This window comes from Lithobates pipiens, unplaced genomic scaffold, assembly GCF_037356315.1.
Source record: "Lithobates pipiens isolate NorthernLeopardFrog02 unplaced genomic scaffold, aLitPip1_a1.2 Scaffold_3, whole genome shotgun sequence".
Taxonomy (NCBI): domain Eukaryota; kingdom Metazoa; phylum Chordata; class Amphibia; order Anura; family Ranidae; genus Lithobates; species Lithobates pipiens.
In genome coordinates, this window is record NW_027507790.1 from 169,411,543 (window position 1) to 169,430,174 (window position 18,632).

The window sequence follows — 18,632 nt, forward strand, 5'->3', positions numbered from 1 at the left end:
GCGATCCCTGAAAACTCATCTCTTCAGGGAAGCCTATCACATCTCCAACTAACCTTTTACCACTTCCATCAGCTCATTCCCCACAGTTACAACCTTTTGTACCACCTGTCCCACCCTATTAGATTGTAAGCTCTTCGGAGTGGGTCCCTCTTAATCCTCTTGTATTTTATTGTATTATAACTGTATTGTCTCCCTTTCATATCGTAAAGCGCTGCGTAAACTGTTGGCGCTATATAAATCATGTATAATAATAATAGCCCTTCTTATTGTTAAAGACACTGTTTTCAGGCATCATTCACACAGTTCAGTTTGTGGTACTTGTATTTCCACTGACGTTAGATCTTATGTTATAACGAACACTGAAAGCAGACATCTATGCCCAGTTCACATCATTGATTCTTGTAACCATACTGGATAACACCATTAGGATCATATCAAAGGAAGTTACAATACAACAAAGATAACCTAAAGTTCTGCCAAATTTGCTACACTCTGTTATCAAGGATTACTTTAGTTACAACACAAAGAGACTAGTTTGAAGACATCTGGATTTCAAGGAATACCCTTTTACCCTTTTATTATCCTTTTTCCTCATCTGCTTTAATTGCATTGGACTTCATCTAAAGGGAGCCATCCTATTTGAACATAATAGTCTATATATTTTTTCTTTATTTTGTGCAAGATTCAATGGCCTGTGAGTTGAGGAGGCAGAAGGGAGAAACCTAGGTTTTTGTGATTGGGTTTAATATTTGTGTTCATTTACAGTTAAAGGAACTTTGCACCATTATAGTGCCCTTTTGATAAGTATAGAAAAATATCTGTGTGTAAGAGTGTTTTCTTACTATCTAAGTTGAGATATACCTATTTTATGTTCTCAATAATACAATAAACTTACTTAACTGTTTTTTTAAATACTGTAATATCTAAATAGAGATACTTTAATATCTCTATTTATTAATACAGTTGGTAAGATGACAGAACCCAGGCTGTCAGAGGTAATGGAGGATTTGCAGAGTTGATGTAATCAGTGGGGTACAGAGTCTATTAGCAGCCCTCATGGGGGTACATATTTTTCTTTGGAGAATCATTATTAGCAGTACCAGCGCGGAACATTTTGCAGGAACAGCAACAGGTTAGCTGCCATTTCAGCTAGCATGTCAAGAAAATATTTTTTTACATTTTTTTTGGGAGCATGAACTTAAACAGCAGGGGTAGCAAAATTTGAATCAGGGAGAGATAGCTCAACAAAGCTGGTCCCTCTACAATCGGCACAAATAAAAACTCAAGTGTGTTTCTTTAGTGCTACGTTTGTGCTGTTTTGTGCCGTAAAAATTTACATTTGTGCGGCTTTTATTTTTAAGATATTAGCAATTGTTTTTTCCAGACTATGACATCCCCTAGCCCCCTTACAACAGCCAAATGGCACAAAACTGGTCTCGTTGGTTAGTGCTACGTTTGTGCTGTTTTGTGCTGCTAAAATTTCCGTTCTATCTTTTATCATTTTAGCGCTATTAATGATTTATTAAAGGTCACCAAAGGTCACTCAGCCCCCCTACAATGCCCAAATGACACAAAACTGGTCTCGTTGGTTAGTACTACATTTGTGCTGGTTTGTGCTACCAAAATTTTTATTTGTGCTGTTATGGTTTTTAAGTTATAACAGTTTTTTTTCAAACCACACTCACTTTGCCCACCCTACAATCAGCACAAATAGAAACTCAAGTGTATTTCTTTAGTGCTACGTTTGTGCTGTTTTGTGCTGTTTACATTTCCTTTATGACTTTAATCGTTTTTGCATTTATTAATGATTTATTTATTAAAGGTCACCAAAGATTACTCAGCCCCCCTACAACACCCAAATGACACAAAACTAGTCTCGTTGCTTAGTGCTACGTTTGAACTGTGTGAAGTTGGCACCCCATGTTTGTAAAACCTGAATAAAAACATACCATTCATTTGTGCCGAAAAATGAGCGTTTGTGCCGGTTCGGTTTCTGAGATATTAAACATTCAATTTAATGTAAGCCACTTTGCAGTTATAGATATTGTGTGTTATAGTTACTGAAACCCCACGTCCAGAGGATCTCACAGCGCGGGTAGCAACTTGGATCCCCTGCGGTTGCTGGATGAGATGGCAGACAGGCTGCTTTCCCAGCTCAGGGTGGAGGCGTCATCCAGAGGAGCCGAGTGGCTGCAGGCGCAGCTCTCATCTGTCCTGCAAGATTGAGCCTCCGGGTTAGCGACAGGGAGGCAGGAGTCTGTACGAGCTCGGCCCCTGGATCGCTTCTCTCCAATCTCCTCCCCCAGAGCTCGGTGCCACATTGGGAGTCTCATGTGCGCCCCTTCAGGACAATCTGCAAAGTGATCGCCTGCGCCCACGGGTGGTGCTCCTGGAAGGAAGCCCCTTCATCGTCGGGGGGCAGGGCTTCCGTGGTATCTGTGTCTCTCCCTGGCCCACCCGGCATCAGGATCAGGAACAGGCGGGCTCCTCCCCCAGCGATGAGTCAGCAGGGACAGAGCCTTGGTGGGGAAATTGTGCTGCTACGGCCCCCAGGCCCTTTACCTCTGTGGCCAGTGGCTCTCCCAGGACCAGCCAGCACCAGGTGATGTCAGAGGTGTGGAGGAGCAGTGGTGTGAGAACAGTGGTAAAGTGACCCAGAAATCGGTGGGTGGAGCCACTGCAAGCAGGTGGGACCAGCAGCCGCACGGATCCTTGGTATCCAGGGCCACTACTCCTGGGGTGCTGCCAGAGAGAGGAGACGTGGAGATAGATGAGAGATCGGAGGACAAGTTGTCCACTTCAGAGGGGGAGGAGTCGCATGGACGCCCTGCATCGATGGAGTCGGGACCTGCGGCTGGTGGGATCCTTCCTAGGCAGCCTGGTAAAGTCTACTACTTCTTCTAACATGTCTGTGTTTTCTGCTGTTGATGATAATGTGTGTCTAGGGCGGAGGGCCCTCACGGAGTTGGCGGCTCTGATTTGCCTACGCTTTCTGCCCCTCCTAGTGTGGGCCGTGGTCATGCCAAATCTAGGTCAGATGAGGGGTTGCAGGGGTTCCTTTTGGGTTTGAGGGAGCTGGTCCAACCATTTGAACCAGAAAGGAGTGCCCAAGCCAGGTCGTCATCAGTGTGGATCCCGACGGTGAGTCAGAGGCGACGAGGCTGGCTTCGGTGTCCAGGGTTGATCCCCCTGCGGCGCAGGGGGATGGAGTATGGGGTTGGTCTGGCAGTTATTGGCTAAGGACGGAACATCTGTTCTACAATGTTCATGCCTTTTCCAGGGTACAGTATGAAGTGCAGTGCCTGTTACAGTGGGAGGAGCATTACATTAAGGAAACCCAAGCTGAGTATAGGTTATGTAAGTTCTGTATGCAAGATTTAATACTGAGGTGTAAAATCAGTGTGGTTTGGCAACATATAATGCACAATATCTCCCAAACCAAAGCAGCACAAAAGTTTATTTTTGTGGCACAAACCAGCACAAACATGGCACAAACGAATGGCGTGTTTGTTTTTAAAATTCAGCAACATGGGGTGCAAAGTGGGTGGGGTTTCAGCAACTATAACACACAATGGTGTTATTTACGAAAGACAAATCTACTTTGCACTACAAGTGCACTTGGAAGTGCAGTCGCTCTAAATCTAAGGGGTAGATCTGAAATGAGTGGAAGTTCTGCTGATTTTATCATCCATTCATGTGCAAGCTAAAATGCTGTTTTATTTTCCTTGCATTTCCCCCTCGGATCTACAGCGACTGCACTTCCAAGTGCACTTGTAGTGCAAAGTAGATTTGCCTTTAGTAAATAAACCCCAATATCTCTGAAACCAAAAGGTCACAAACTTTTATTTTTGCGGCACAAACGAATGGTATGTTTGTTTCTAAAATTCAGCAACATGTGGTGCAAAGTGGGCAGGGCTTACATTAAAGCGGAACAAATCAGCACAAACGAATAGTATTCAGGTTTTACAAACATGGGGTGCCAACTTCACACAGTTAGTGCCAGCTCATCTGCCACCAGCCGGTTCTGCTGCCACATCCACCTCCTGACTGTTGCCACCATGCAGTCTACTGGACTAATCACAGGCACTCATACCTTGCTGTGCTCCCATGGCTGCTGTCTAACCAGGAGCTCTATAACCAGGTACGTGACAGGAGGACGGGGTGATGTCATCGTCTGGAAAAAACAAAATTGCTATTATCTTAAAAATAAAAGCAGCACAATTTTTTTTTTTTTTTTACACAAAAAAGCACAAACGTAGCATAGTATGTTTGTTTTGTTTTTTTTTGTTTTTTTTTTCATTTCCTCAGAATTATTTATTTTGATTGCGAACATAAAAATGTAAAAATGGCTAAGTGCAATGTAATGGTATTACGGACAACATAACACTGAAATTGCAGAAGGGACAGTAATCAATTTACCAGAATGCAAAATCTCCTGTATGTGAGGTTTAGCAGTCATAAGGCCAGTGGTTACACTTTAGTGCCTGTAGGATATGTTCACATAAATATAACACTGTTTTTTTTTTTAGTATGTTTGTTTTTAAAATTTAATAACATGGGGTGCAAAGTGGGTGGGGTGTTATCAAATATTAACAAACTGTTAACTAAAAAACCATAACAGCACAAATAAAAATGTTAGCAGCACAAACCAGCACAAATGAGGCACCAACCAACCAGCCCAATTGTGTGTCATTTGGGCATTGTGGGGGGCTGAATGACCTTTGGTGACCTTTAATAAATCATTAATAATGCAAAAACTATAACAGATAGAACGAAAAGTTTAGCAGCACAAAACAGCACAAACATAGCACTAACCAATGAGACCAGTTTCGTGCCATTTGGCTGTTGTAGGGGGGCTAGGGGATGTCATAGTCTGGAAAAAACAATTGCTAATATCTTAAAAATAAAAGCAGCACAAATGTAAATTTTTACGACCACAAAACAGCACAAACGTAGCACTAAAGAAACACACTTGAGTTTTTATTTGTGCCGATTGTAGGGGGGGGCAGCTTCGCTGAGCTGGCAGAGATGGCTGAAAAATGCTATGTATCCAAGAATGAATCATGGATTGATTCTTCCATACTTGCATTTTACAAAGTATGAAAACATTTCAAATACAAAAAACAGACAGACAGCCCCTACCCTTTACTGCTCTAACGCTACAGACCCCTTTGTATTGCTCCTTTCCCTCTGTATCTCTATCTGTGTTATCCCCGTTTACTGCCACTCTTCTATTGTAAATAATCTTATCAAAATGTGTTCAAGATTATAAAATATTGCCTGTTTCATACAAATGGCAAAATAATGTTACTCATACCTCCCAAATTTTAGAGATGGGAACAAGGGACACCTATCAGCAAAAGTATGTAGGGAGAGGGCACATCCCTGCCATGCCCTTTTAAAGGAGAATTGTATTTAAAAAAAATATGATTAGGTAAGCCCACAAGTGCTTTTGAAATTTACAAATAAATAAATGTAAAAATTGGATGAAAGGCTTAGCACTGGGAAACACTTTGAAAGATAAAAAGTGCATTTTATATACAACTATATAGATCAGACCAAAATGAGGGATAAATGAGGAGGAAAGAGGGACAATTGGACTTTGTTCCAAATCAGGAACAGTCCCTGGAAATCTGGGAGAGTTGGGAGCTATGATCTTACTTAATTGTGTTTATTAATTATTCCTACATTGCAGTTCAGTTTCTTCGAAGCTTTGAAAACCTGGAATATCTGGACTTAGGTTTACAAAATGTGGATTGCAGTGATCTCATGAACTCACTCGTGAATTGTAAAAAGCTGAAAGAGCTTCATCTGCATAGATCAACTCTACAGGAGAGTGACATAGCATTTTTGGGTAATGATTTGTTGCATTCGATGTATGTGTATTTGAGCTATAATGAAGTGAAAATAACAGTAAATGGTTCAGATATATAATGGAAGTGTCATTAAGGCATGTGTTTTTTTTTATGTAATCTTTATTTGAAATTTTTTTGCATTATACAACATACAAAGATATAAAACAAAACACACAAAGAGGAGTAAAAACGTACAGAAAGAATCTTCGTTGGTGTCTTAGCCCTTGTACACACGGTCGGAGATTCTGACGGAATGTGTCCTATCGGACCGTTTTGTCGGACATTCCGACTGTGTGTGGTCTCCATCAGACTGTTTCCGTCGGAATATCCGACGGACCAACTTTTCCAACTTGCCGGTAAAATTTTCCGACAAAATGCTCCGATCGGACATACTCCGATCATGTGTAGCCTACTCCGACGGACAAAGTGCCACGCATGCTCAGATCAAATTCCTAGACCAAAGCTATTGGCTACTAGCCTGAACGTAGTCCCATCGTAACAAAATAACGTCATCACGTTATGTACAATCGGATTTTTTCGACAACTTTGTCTGACCGTGTGTATGCAACATTTTCGGACAAAATCCAACGGATTTGGTTGTCAGAATATCCGACCGTGTGTACAAGGGCTAACACATTACTCAATTTAACTGGTTAGAGAAAAAAATAAGGGGAGGGGTATGAGAAGGGGCAAAAGAACATCATGTTTCAACTATGACATATAAACATCGGTGAATCACCCCTGTCACTCCCCCCTGAGGTGATGTTAATGATGACCCCAAAAACATGGGTAAGAAACTGGAAGTACCCAAAAAAAAAAAAGAAGAAAGTAAAATTGAAAAACACCAAACAGAACAAAATAAACTAAACAAATTAAGGCATCATACCATGCTGGTCTGTTTCGTGTAGGGATCAGAGCCCCTACAATCCCAGCCATATCAACAGGAGGTGCTGTCGCATGCGGGGACCCCTGAGAGCCCGGCATGCCTTTACTTGTTTAGTGCATCCAAGTGGCCCATATAGTATAAAACTTATCATAGCGGTCTTTACATTTTGCCATCCATTCTTCTGCAGCCATAATGTTATTCACTAAAGTAATCCATTCAGTACGTGTAGGAATTTGTGGTCTCTTCCAGTATATCGGAATTAACATTCTGGCCTCGTTGAGTAAATTAGGCAGTACGGACTTGTGATAATGGCTGAGAGAAATGGTAGGAACATGCAGCAAGGATTCCAATGGGGAGTCAGAGAGCTCAAGGTCTAGAATGGCCTTAATCTGGGCTCATATATCTAAGCAGTAGGGCTGTATCTTAGGGCACTCCCACCAGATGTGGAGGAATGAGCCTCTGAGGGCCACATTCCCTCCAGCAAGTGTCAAATACAGATGGGTATATCCTGGCAAGCTTAGAGGGAACTCTATACCACCGGGTAAGTACCTTAAAACTATTTTCCTGCATTTTCATTTCCACCAAGCTCCTATGCCTGAGAAGGTAAAGGTGGTCCAACTGAGTTTCAGTAAATACATGCTGAAGGTCTCTCTCCCACTCCCTTATGGATCAAGGCTTCCCTCCACTCTCCAATGACTGTAGTAACTCATATAGTACAGATATAGTGTGTGGAATAGCCAAGGTAGACATACAGAGCCATTCAAAGGGAGACACCGTGGTAGGGGAATGGATATCATGGGATAGGCTACAAACAAAATGTTGGAGCTGTCTATAGCGCCATTCGTCAATGGGGAAAGATCCATACTGTATTCTCAATGTGGCCAGCGGCAATAAAAACCTGGTCTTGGATAAATCTGCCACATCTCGACTCTCCAACGGTCGACCAAGCTCTAAAAAAGGAGGGATGTTCCCCTTGAGTGAACAAAGGGAAGCCCCCCAAGGGAGCTAGAGGGGAAATCAAAGGAGTGAGCTCTCCCTTCCCATTCAAGGAGTCCCAAGTTACCAGGACATGGGTGGCTATGGGAGAGGCAAGTGCGGAAAGTCCCCTGCAATCCCGGGGGATCCATGGGGCATGTGATAAATTGCGCACTACTTATAATTTGTCAAGCGGGACCCAAAGTTTCGAACTTACATTATGGTACCAATCCAAGATGCGTTGTAGTGCTATCGCTTCATAGTATTTGCAAATAACTGGGACACCCATACCCCCCTTGTTTTTAGGGCATTGTATAGTGCAGAGAGCCAAACGAGTGCTTTCCCCATTCCAAATATATTGCAAAAACAGGCTGTTCGGGATTGAAAAGAAAGGTCTGGGCAATGAAAGTAGAACAGAATATGAGGCAACACGTTCTTTTTTAAAATACTGACTTGGCCCATCCATGAGAAGGCAGTGCGGTTCCAACTCTTTAGGTCCGCTCTGATAGAAGAAAGCAATGGGGCATAATTGCAGGTGTATAACTGAGAGCAGGGTAAGTAAACTCCCAAATATTTTAGCGAAGTCTGGCACCAGGTAAAGGAAAAAGAGGCCTGCAGCTGTGTATGCAAACCAGAGGGCACATTCAGAGACAGGATCTCCAACTTATTATAATTTATTTTAAAATTGGACACCAGGTTAAAATCCTTCAGTACGGCCATGATATTAGGGAGAGAGATTAGGGGGTCTGAGACATAGAAGCGGACATCATCCACATAAGTAGATAACTTATGCTTCGTCAGCTCTACCGTAAAACCTTTAATGGCACTGTTAAGGCAGATCTTATTAAGCAAAAATGTGTCAAAATTGTCCGACGTGTCCGCCATAATGTCACAGTCCCGATTAAAATTGCGGATCGCCGCCATTACTAGTAAAAATAATAAAATAATAAAAATACCATAAAACTATCCCCTATTTTGTAGAAGCTATAACTTTTGCGCAAACCAATCAATATACACCTATTGCGATTTTTTTTGTTTACCAAATTTATGTAGAAGAATACATATCGGCCTCAACTGAGGAAAAATTATTGTTTATAGCACAAAAAAGAAAAACCGCAGAGGTGATCAAATACCACCAAAAGAAAGCTCTATTTGTGGGGAAAAGGGATTTTGTTTGGGTGCAACATCGCACGACCGCGCAATAGTCAGTTAACCACTTCAGGACCGCCGTATTGCCATTGTACGTCAGCACAATGGCACAGGCAGGCACAATCACGTACATCTACGTGATTGCCTTCCAGCGGGTGGGGGGTCCGATCGGACCCCCTCCCGCTGTTTACGGCGGTCCGATTCGGTCCAGGAGCGCTCCGTGATGAGGGGATGGCCGTTGGTTTTCGGCCACCCCCTCTGGATCGCTCCTGGCCAATGAGAAGCTTCCTCCCCTGTGTATTGTTTACACAGGAAGGAGGAAGTGATGTCATTCTCCTCGGGGCGGTCTTTTTGACCGGACTACGAGGAGAAGACTAAAAGTAAGTGTGCACCAACACTACACTGACATGTAGGTACACACAGGCACACAAACCCCCCCCCGATCCCCCCCCCGATCGCCCCCCGATCCCCCCCGCCCCCCCTCCCCCCCCAGTCACAGTGTCACTGATTGCATTGATCATTTCTTTACTGATCAATGCATTCAGTGTCAGTTGTGACAGTAAAAACTGTCAGGACAGTTAGTGTTAGGTCCAGGGTAGCCCCCTATCACCCCCCAATAAAGATTTAACCCCCTGATTGCCCCTAGAGTTAACCCTTTCACCCCCTTTTGCCAGTGTCACTAAGCGATCATTTTTCTGATCGCTGCATGTGTCGCTAGGTAGCTAGTTATTTTTTTAGGTTCACCGCCAGGTTTTTATATCGCTAGGTACCCCGATATACTACCCAATAATGGTTTTAACCCCCTGATTGCCGCTAGTTAACCCTTTCACCTACTTATTGTAGTATGGTGGTTAGTGTAGTATGGTGGTTAGTGTAGTGGTCAGTATAGTGGTCAGTATAGTATAGTGGTCAGTGTAGTGGACAGTATAGTAGTCAGTGTACTGTAGTGGTCAGTATACTGTAGTGGACAGTATAGTGGTCAGTGTAGTGTATTGGACAGTGTAGTGGTCAGTATAGTGTAGTGGTCAGTGTAGTGGACAGTATAGTGGTCAGCCTAGTTCTCAGTGTAGTGGACAGTAGAGTATAATGGTCAGTCTAGTTCTCAGTGTAGTGGACAGTATAGTATAGTGGGCAGTGTATTTCTCAATGCAGTGGTCAGTGTAGTGGACAGTATAGTGGACAATATAGTTGTCAGTGTAGTATAGTGGTCAGTGTAATGGACAGTATAGTGTAGTGGTCAGTGTAGTGTAGTAGACAGTATAGTGGTCAGTGTAGTGGACAGTATAGTGGTCAGTGTAGAGGACAGTAAAGTGGTCAGTATAGTGTAGTGGACAGTATAGTATAGTGGTCAGTGTGGTTCTCACTGTAGTGGACAGTACAGTATAGTGGTCAGTGTAGTTCTTAGTGTAGTGGACAGTACAGTATAGTGGTCAGTGTAGTTCTTAGTGTAGTGGACAGTATAGTATAGTGGTCATTGTAGTTCTCAGTGTAGTGGGCAGTATAGTATAGTGGTCATTGTGGTTCTCAGTGTAGTGAACAGTATAGTATAGTGGTCGGTGTAGTTCTCAGTGTAGTGGACAGTACAGTATAGTGGTCAGTGTAGTTCTTAGTGTAGTGGACAGTATAGTATAGTGGTCAGTGTAGTGGACAGTATAGTATAGTGGTCAGTGTAGTTCTCAGTGTAGTGGACAGTATAGTGGTTATTGTAGTTCTCAGTGTAGTGGGCAGTATAGTATAGTGGTCATTGTGGTTCTCAGTGTAGTGGACAGTAGAGTATAATGGTCAGTCTAGTTCTCAGTGTAGTGGACAGTATAGTATAGTGGGCAGTGTATTTCTCAATGCAGTGGTCAGTGTAGTGGACAGTATAGTGGACAATATAGTTGTCAGTGTAGTATAGTGGTCAGTGTAATGGACAGTATAGTGTAGTGGTCAGTGTAGTGTAGTAGACAGTATAGTGGTCAGTGTAATGGACAGTATAGTGGTCAGTGTAGAGGACAGTAAAGTGGTCAGTATAGTGTAGTGGACAGTATAGTATAGTGGTCAGTGTGGTTCTCACTGTAGTGGACAGTACAGTATAGTGGTCAGTGTAGTTCTTAGTGTAGTGGACAGTACAGTATAGTGGTCAGTGTAGTTCTCAGTGTAGTGGACAGTATAGTATAGTGGTCATTGTAGTTCTCAGTGTAGTGGGCAGTATAGTATAGTGGTCATTGTGGTTCTCAGTGTAGTGGACAGTATAGTATAGTGGTCGGTGTAGTTCTCAGTGTAGTGGACAGTACAGTATAGTGGTCAGTGTAGTTCTTAGTGTAGTGGACAGTATAGTATAGTGGTCAGTGTAGTTCTCAGTGTAGTGGACAGTATAGTATAGTGGTCAGTGTAGTTCTCAGTGTAGTGGACAGTATAGTGGTTATTGTAGTTCTCAGATTAGTGGGCAGTATAGTATAGTGGTCATTGTGGTTCTCAGTGTAGTGGGCAGTATAGTGGTTATTGTAGTTCTCAGATTAGTGGGCAGTATAGTATAGTGGTAATTGTAGTTCTCAGTGTAGTGGACAGTATAGTATAGTGGTCAGTGTAGTTCTCAGTGTAGTGGACAGTATAGTGGTTATTGTAGTTCTCAGATTAGTGGGCAGTATAGTATAGTGGTCATTGTGGTTCTCAGTGTAGTGGACAGTATAGTATAGTGGTCGGTGTAGTTCTCAGTGTAGTGGACAGTACAGTATAGTGGTCAGTGTAGTTCTCAGTGTAGTGGACAGTATAGTATAATCTTCAGTGTTGTTCTCAGTGTAGTGGACAGTATAGTATAGTGGTCAGTGTAGTGTGTAATGGTCAGTAAGGGAATCAGGTTAGTCAGTGTTGAAATCAAGTAGGTTAGTATAGCGATCAGTATAGGACTCAGGTACGTCAGTACTATTGTATTTGAAGGGACTCGGGGAGTGCTAAAAGTCCACAGGTTTAGGGGGCGCAAATGACTTGCCTTGCCCCGAGTGCTGACAACCCACGCTACGCCACTGGGTTTACTTTAAATTACCAGCATACTAGTTCCTAACACACACTGGGGCTGATTTAGGCAATATTTGTTTTAATTTTTATAGAGAAAGTCAATTGTCATTCTTAAAACAGCTAAAACACTGACATGCAGATATATAACCAAATTTAGAGGGCATACAGTAATAGCAGTTGGTTTTAAAGTGTTACTAAACCCACGACAGTAAAATTAGTCTGTATATGCAGTCAAGCATGCATGTTATACTCACTGTGGAACCTAAGAGGTTAATCCTCTGCATTGTGTAAAAAGGCTGTTTGATCCTGTCTTCTCTGATTCTCCCCTTCTTCCACAGTCCCCAAACCATCTCCTGATAGAAGAGAGCCTCGGGGGCAAGCTGCCCATGCTCAGTTTGGTGTGTAATGCTAGAGAGCTTCTTTTTTTTTTTCTTGGGAGGGTGCATGTGATCAGTACAGGGCCAATCAGCTTTGTCCAGACAGAGGGTCAGGGGACATGTAGCCTCATAGGACATCCTCCTACTCCTCCTAACCAGTGCTTGGCTGGACACCAATAGAAGTCACAAGAATGCTATATACTGCTGATTATAAAAGATATTTAGTAGTTAAGATTTACTAAAATAATTGCATGTTCTGTGTGCTGTGGGAGAACAGATATAGTGAATGCAGGTTCTGGGTTTAGTAATATTTTAATATTCTGCAATTGATCTTTTAGCAGAGAGTGTCTGCTTTTATCTCCTAAATCTGCTCGACTGAGATTCTTGTCAGTGGCTAACTTTTTTGCATCCTTAATCTGCCCTACAGCCTATTAAGCACTAATTGTTATTATATGTTCCTGGACAGCAACAGAAATTAAGAACTTTACATCTCTGAAATGTGTAAATCTGGACAAGCTTATTGTTACAGAAAAAGATACAGCAGAGACACTAGGTAAGCTTTATAAATGATTAATTCCTTTGCTAACATTTATAAATGATTAATTCCTTTGCTAACATTTATAAATGATTAATTCCTTTGCTAACATGTACAATAGGATAATGGAAATATTAAGTGCAGTGCTAATCCATTTTGTGTGAATATATATTAAACAATTTTAGACGTATGCAAACAGTAAGGATAACACATTGACTGTGCAAAATAAAATAGGTACAAACAGTAATAAATGAATATAAATTCAAATCATAGATTGAAATCACTAAAAAGTCCATATATGTGTAATGGCATTGTGAATAAATAACCCATGAGGGAAAAATCAAAAAACAGTCTGAACAGGTGAAATGGAAATCACAAGTGTTTAGTTAGAAATCAATGTTGAAATTGAAGATATATTCAATCTCTGAAGGATAGGCCACCATCCAGTAATGAATCACAATAGATTGTGAATCCACCACTGATGAAAAAAATTGAATACTCTTACCGGACTCAGTGGACCCAATGCCAGCGGCGCGGAATCAAACATGTATGGAACTGGGAACGTGGTCACTCTCAGGAAACAACATGGGAGGTCATCTTCCGTTCAACCTTGTCACCAGAACCCAATCGCGGTCTCAACCATTCATAAATGAATAAGGCCGCCACATAGTGTAAAACCATCAACTATGGTTTTTATTGTAAAAGGTAGAACACTTACATCAGTGATGTTATAAACAGGCGAGATATAAGGTATGTGATCACAGATACATCCAAGAAGCGCAGTAACGTGAAGCTAGTTTAGTCTACCCAACCGGTTTCATTCAATAGAACATCATCTGGGGCATTCTCTCAGAGAAGAATCTTGGGAGTCTGCCAGCCATCTAATGTCTTTAAAGACACCGCAGATGTCTCTAAGTTTTTAGGCCCCATGCATACTGTGTGTTCAGCCCTGCTACATAGAGGGCTTGCTTTAGGATGGTGCACCCAGTGGTATAATCATTTAGGACAATATGCATCCAGGAAACACAAGAACTTTGAGTACCAGTAATTCATCCAAGGGCGCATACTGAACTAAAATCAAAAGTACTACCTGGTGCACCGTCCAGCCCCACCCAGTCACAGCAGCTGTCAGCCTCTTTTAAAGTTTCAAGGGCTGGTATTAGAGCGTTATATATTAGACAAGCATAGAAAAACAGAAGGTGAAATTAGGAAAGGCCCACCAGAGTAGAAGGACTGCAGTGTCAAAAGCAGATACTCCATATGAGTTGCTGCATTCTGCTGACCACTGGAATTGCCATCAAACTGGACTCAGAAACCTCCTCAACTGCAGTGTGATTGTTCCTAGTCTTGCCCTGTGCTACATTGTGATCCTGCTCAGGTTTAGCAGCCCCACAAAACTCTGGATGCCATACTGAAAAAAAAGTATCTGGAAGCCAGGGGCGGACTGACAACTTATGGGGCCCCCGGGCAATAAGAGATTATGGGGCCCCCAGGCTTACAGATGGCCGCCACGTGGCAGCCATTTTTTTTTTTTTTTAGAGGAGGGGCACCAAGCTCGGCGACATGCAGGGTGGCAGGAGACCTAGAGCTGGTGACCCAGTAAAGGCACCACGAGCCTCTCATGGGCAGTGCCACCTTAACATCATGGTCCCCTGGGCAAAATACTGCACTGGGACCCCTACCAGGGAGATGATGATCTGTGGCATGCATAGTGAACCATGGCGAACAATGGGCATGGTCAATGGGAGAGTCTTAACCACTTCAGCCCCGGAAGTATTTACCCCCTCCCTGACCAGAGCACTTTTTGCGATTCGGCACTGTGTCGCTTTAGCTGACAATTGCGCAGTCGTGCGAGGTATTTCCCCTAACAAAAGTGATGTCCTTTAGTTCCCACAAATAGAGCTTTCTTTTGTGGGATTTTTAGTTTTTGCGCTATAAACGAAAAAAGGCAGACACTTTTTTTAAAAAAGCAATATTTTTTACTTTATACTATAAAAAAAAAGTAAGATAGATAGAGAGATGGATAGATATAAACACATTTTTTTCCATAGTTTAGGCCAATATGTATTCTTCTACATATTTTTGTTAAAAAATAAAAATCACGATAAACGTATATTGATTGGTTTGCGCAAAAGTTATAGCGTCTACAAAATAGGGGATAGATTTATGGTATTTTTATTATAATTTTTTTTCTTTTACTAGTAATGGCGGCGGGACTGCGACATTATGGCAGACAGATTGGACACTTTTGACATGCCCTACGGCAGAGCCCCCAGAGTGCCACCTTCCATGAATATCCCCCCCCCCCCACACACACACACACACACACACACACACACACACACACACACACACACACACACACACACACACACCTTTGCACCTTGGTGCTTGGTGAGGTAGGCAGCTGGTGGGCAAGGCCTTTAAAAAAAAATAAAGCCACATGTTGCAGGCTCTGAACTGCACATGTGCTGTCGTAGAGTCAGCGGAATAGTGAACTGCAGTGGTTGGCCTCAGATCGGGCAGTGGAGCATATGAATAAAAGCTGTGCACCATGTCATCACTGCACAGGTGTGCACCCAGACCTGCCTTGCTGCCTGATCCGAGGTTGAGCTCAGCAGGGCGCCAATCAGATGGCTCCGAATGGCAACAAGGGCATTTTTCACGGGCACAGGATTGTTGGATCAAATTCTGTTGAGCGGCAGTGAGCACACATGGATCATACAGTATACACACACGCATGCACAGTACACACAGATGCACAGTATATACACAAACACATGCATGCACAGTATACCTACACGCATGCACAGTAACACACAGACACAGTATACTTACAGACACACACACACACACACACACACACACACACACTAGTGCACAGTATACACACACACGCACACAGTATAGACACAGACACATGCCTGCACAGTATATACACACACAAGTGCACAGTATATATATACACACACACACTATATATATATATATATATATATATATATATATACACAGTATATATAGATACACACACACACACTATAGACACAGACACATGCCTGCACAGTATATATACACACAGTATATACACACACTATAAAAAGTCTGATGGAACACACTGCTGCCTCCATCTCCTGGCATGCTGGGACTTGTAGTACCCCAGCAGCTCACAGACACAGGAATGCATGTGAGGGGACTGTGCTTGTGTACTGGTGGGCAGGTAATGAGTAGGGAGGTGTAGCACAGATGGGGGGGGGGGGGAGACATTCAGCACATCCTCCAGAAGCAGTTCACTTCTCCTCAGACAAACGATCTAACTGCTTCAGAGACAGGAAGAGCTCTGCTTGAGCAAACACAGCCTCCCCCCTCCCCCTTGCTGACAAGGGTAAACCACTCATAATAATATATTCAGCTCAGTTGCTTACCTTCTATCAGGCTGCAGGCTGTGCCCTCCCCCTCCTTCTTCTTCTTCTCTCCTCCAGCTGTCGGCATCTCCTGCTCATATCTCGAATAAGCCGCGCTGAAGAAGGGGGCGGGTACACTGTTTTCCCATTGGCTGAGGAGGCAGTGGAGAGGCGGGGCAACTACAATCTCGGGATTTTTACATTAAAAGTATGTCGGTAAGGGACATTTCAGGGACAGAAGTAAAAAAAACATAGATTTTTTACATACTGTCCCTGGTTTTTATTATGGCTGACAACCCTGATGGGGCCCCCTAGTGGCCGGGCCCTCGGTCCGTGACCGAGTGACCGAATGGTCAGTCCGCCCCTGCTGGAAGCTGAATCTATAGGGAGGATGGAGGAAGGAGATTTGTAGAACACAAGACATGCATTCCAACTGCATGTGGTTTACCTGGTATAGGAAAAAACAGCATGGGGACAAAAAATAAGTTCAGCAGTATTCTCACCAACCGGGGACAGTGAAGAATTGGGAAACCTCAGCAGATGCCAAGCCAGGAACCCAGCCAGAGCAGTCTTGTGTGCCAAGCTAGGGAACAAGCAGGGCAGTGGGGTGATGCTTGAGGAGTATCTGTGAGTGCCAATCAAGGGACCCAGCAGAGAATCGGGGGTGATTCTTGAGGAAGATACTGACCAAATGTAAATGTAATTGCGATAAATACAATTATTCATTATTTCCTCACAGCTGTGGCATTGGGCTCCCTCATTCATCTGGAAAAACTGTATTTGCCAAAGGGCCAAGGAATGACTCATGCTGCTAACTACTTCATTGAACAGTTCCAGAACCTTGCTAATCTCCAGTTCCTAGCCATGAAAGAGATTCTAGATGATGAATCCATTGCACTTTTAGGTGAGTACTTTATGGGTATGTGACACTACTGTCTTCAGTATTGGCTCTCTTGATCTTTTCTTTAAAAAGACCCTGTAGGTCTCCAAAGATTTGAAAAATTTAAATTTAGCACCGCCTGTAGTAGGACCCATCCAATGTCCATTTTTTCCTACCCCTGTCCTATTCCAGCCCTGCAGCCTAGGACAGCCTGTTTGGCATCAATACTTCCTCTATCAGCCTCTGTATGCTGGTTGCTTTTTCTAACCCCTACATCAGGGATCCTCAAACTATGGCCCTCCAGCTGTTGCGGAACTACCGTACACATCCCATGGGGCATTGTAAAACTCTGCCATACACAGACATGGCTAGGAATGATGGGAATTGTGGTTCCTGAACAACTGGAGGGCCGTAGTTTGAAGACCCATGCCCTACATTACTGCAGGATTCAGCAGTGAAATAGGGGTTGAAAGAACAAACCCTCAGCACACAGGTACCCTACATTCCTCAGAAGTGTTGAATAACCAGGACTCTCTTCTCCAGTGCTGGAATGGAGTAGAGGAAGGAGACACAAGCCACTGAATAAATGAGTATCCTCTGTCTTCTATTGCAGGGATGTGTCGGTTTAATATCTTAAATACCCTTTTTACCCCTTTTTAAGATTTTAACCACTTTTTAAAGTGATCTCTTGGAAACGGTAAGTACTGGTTCACACTGGGGCTACCTATCAGGTGACTTAACCGCCTGACACTGCTTCATGCATTGCAATGCAACCGTTCTAATGGGAGCGACTCGCGCTATGCAGGGAGGCTTCAGAGTCAGAGTACTTTGAAGCCGCCCCAGTGTGAACTGTGTGTCTGTAACTCCTTCAATATTGACACAGATGTATAATTTTTCCAAGGCGCTACAAGAACTTTATGATAGTTAAAGAGGAGCTCCAGTCACGTTTGTAAACATTAAAGTGGTTGTAAACCCTTACAAACCACTTTGACCTACAGGTAAGCCTAGATTAAGGCTTACCTGTAGGTCCAAGAAATATCTCCTAAACCTGTATGGTTTAGGAGATATTTACAAAAAGACAGGCACCGTTGTCTAAGGCGCATGCGCCGTAGACAGCGGTGCTCAGGTGCACTGGGCCGGCCGCAGATCACGGCGATATGCCGCTCGTGTCGGCTCCCGTGCGCAGGCGCGGGAGTGATGTCATCGCGACTCCGACGAATCACAGTGCCAGAGCAGAAAGTCTCTTCGGGATACATGGCAGCGGCGAAGATGAAGACTGAGGGCCTCTTCGGGGGCTTCGTTCTCAGGTAAGTTATTCATAATGAGCTAGTATGCTATTCATACTAGCTCATTATGCCTTTGCCTTGCAGGTTGCATTTTTTTTTTTAATTGCCTTTACTTCCTCTTTAAAAGTCACTCAAGACATTTTCTCCATCCATCTTAACTGTGGGCACAGCTTGCGGCTTCACATTGTGAATGATCCTCCAGCCTTCTGGGACCAGTGACATGTCCCAGAAGACTGCGGGGAGGGAGGGGGAAAAGAAGAACTTCAAAACTGCTTCACCCCCCCAAAA

At 43.3% G+C, this 18,632-nt stretch overlaps 1 protein-coding gene across 3 annotated transcripts in view; it reads left to right on the forward strand.

Annotated features, from left to right (window-relative positions):
- LOC143940766 (baculoviral IAP repeat-containing protein 1-like) overlaps window positions 1-18,632 on the forward strand; it is a 128,653-nt gene that overhangs the window by 95,023 nt on the left and 14,998 nt on the right. For 2 of the 3 annotated variants that reach the window (XM_077462483.1, XM_077462484.1), the window contains exons 8-10: window positions 5,696-5,854; window positions 12,706-12,792; window positions 16,918-17,082. In XM_077462483.1, the coding sequence (XP_077318609.1) occupies window positions 5,696-5,854; window positions 12,706-12,792; window positions 16,918-17,082 (411 nt within the window). The other variant, XM_077462485.1, reaches the window with a different exon arrangement.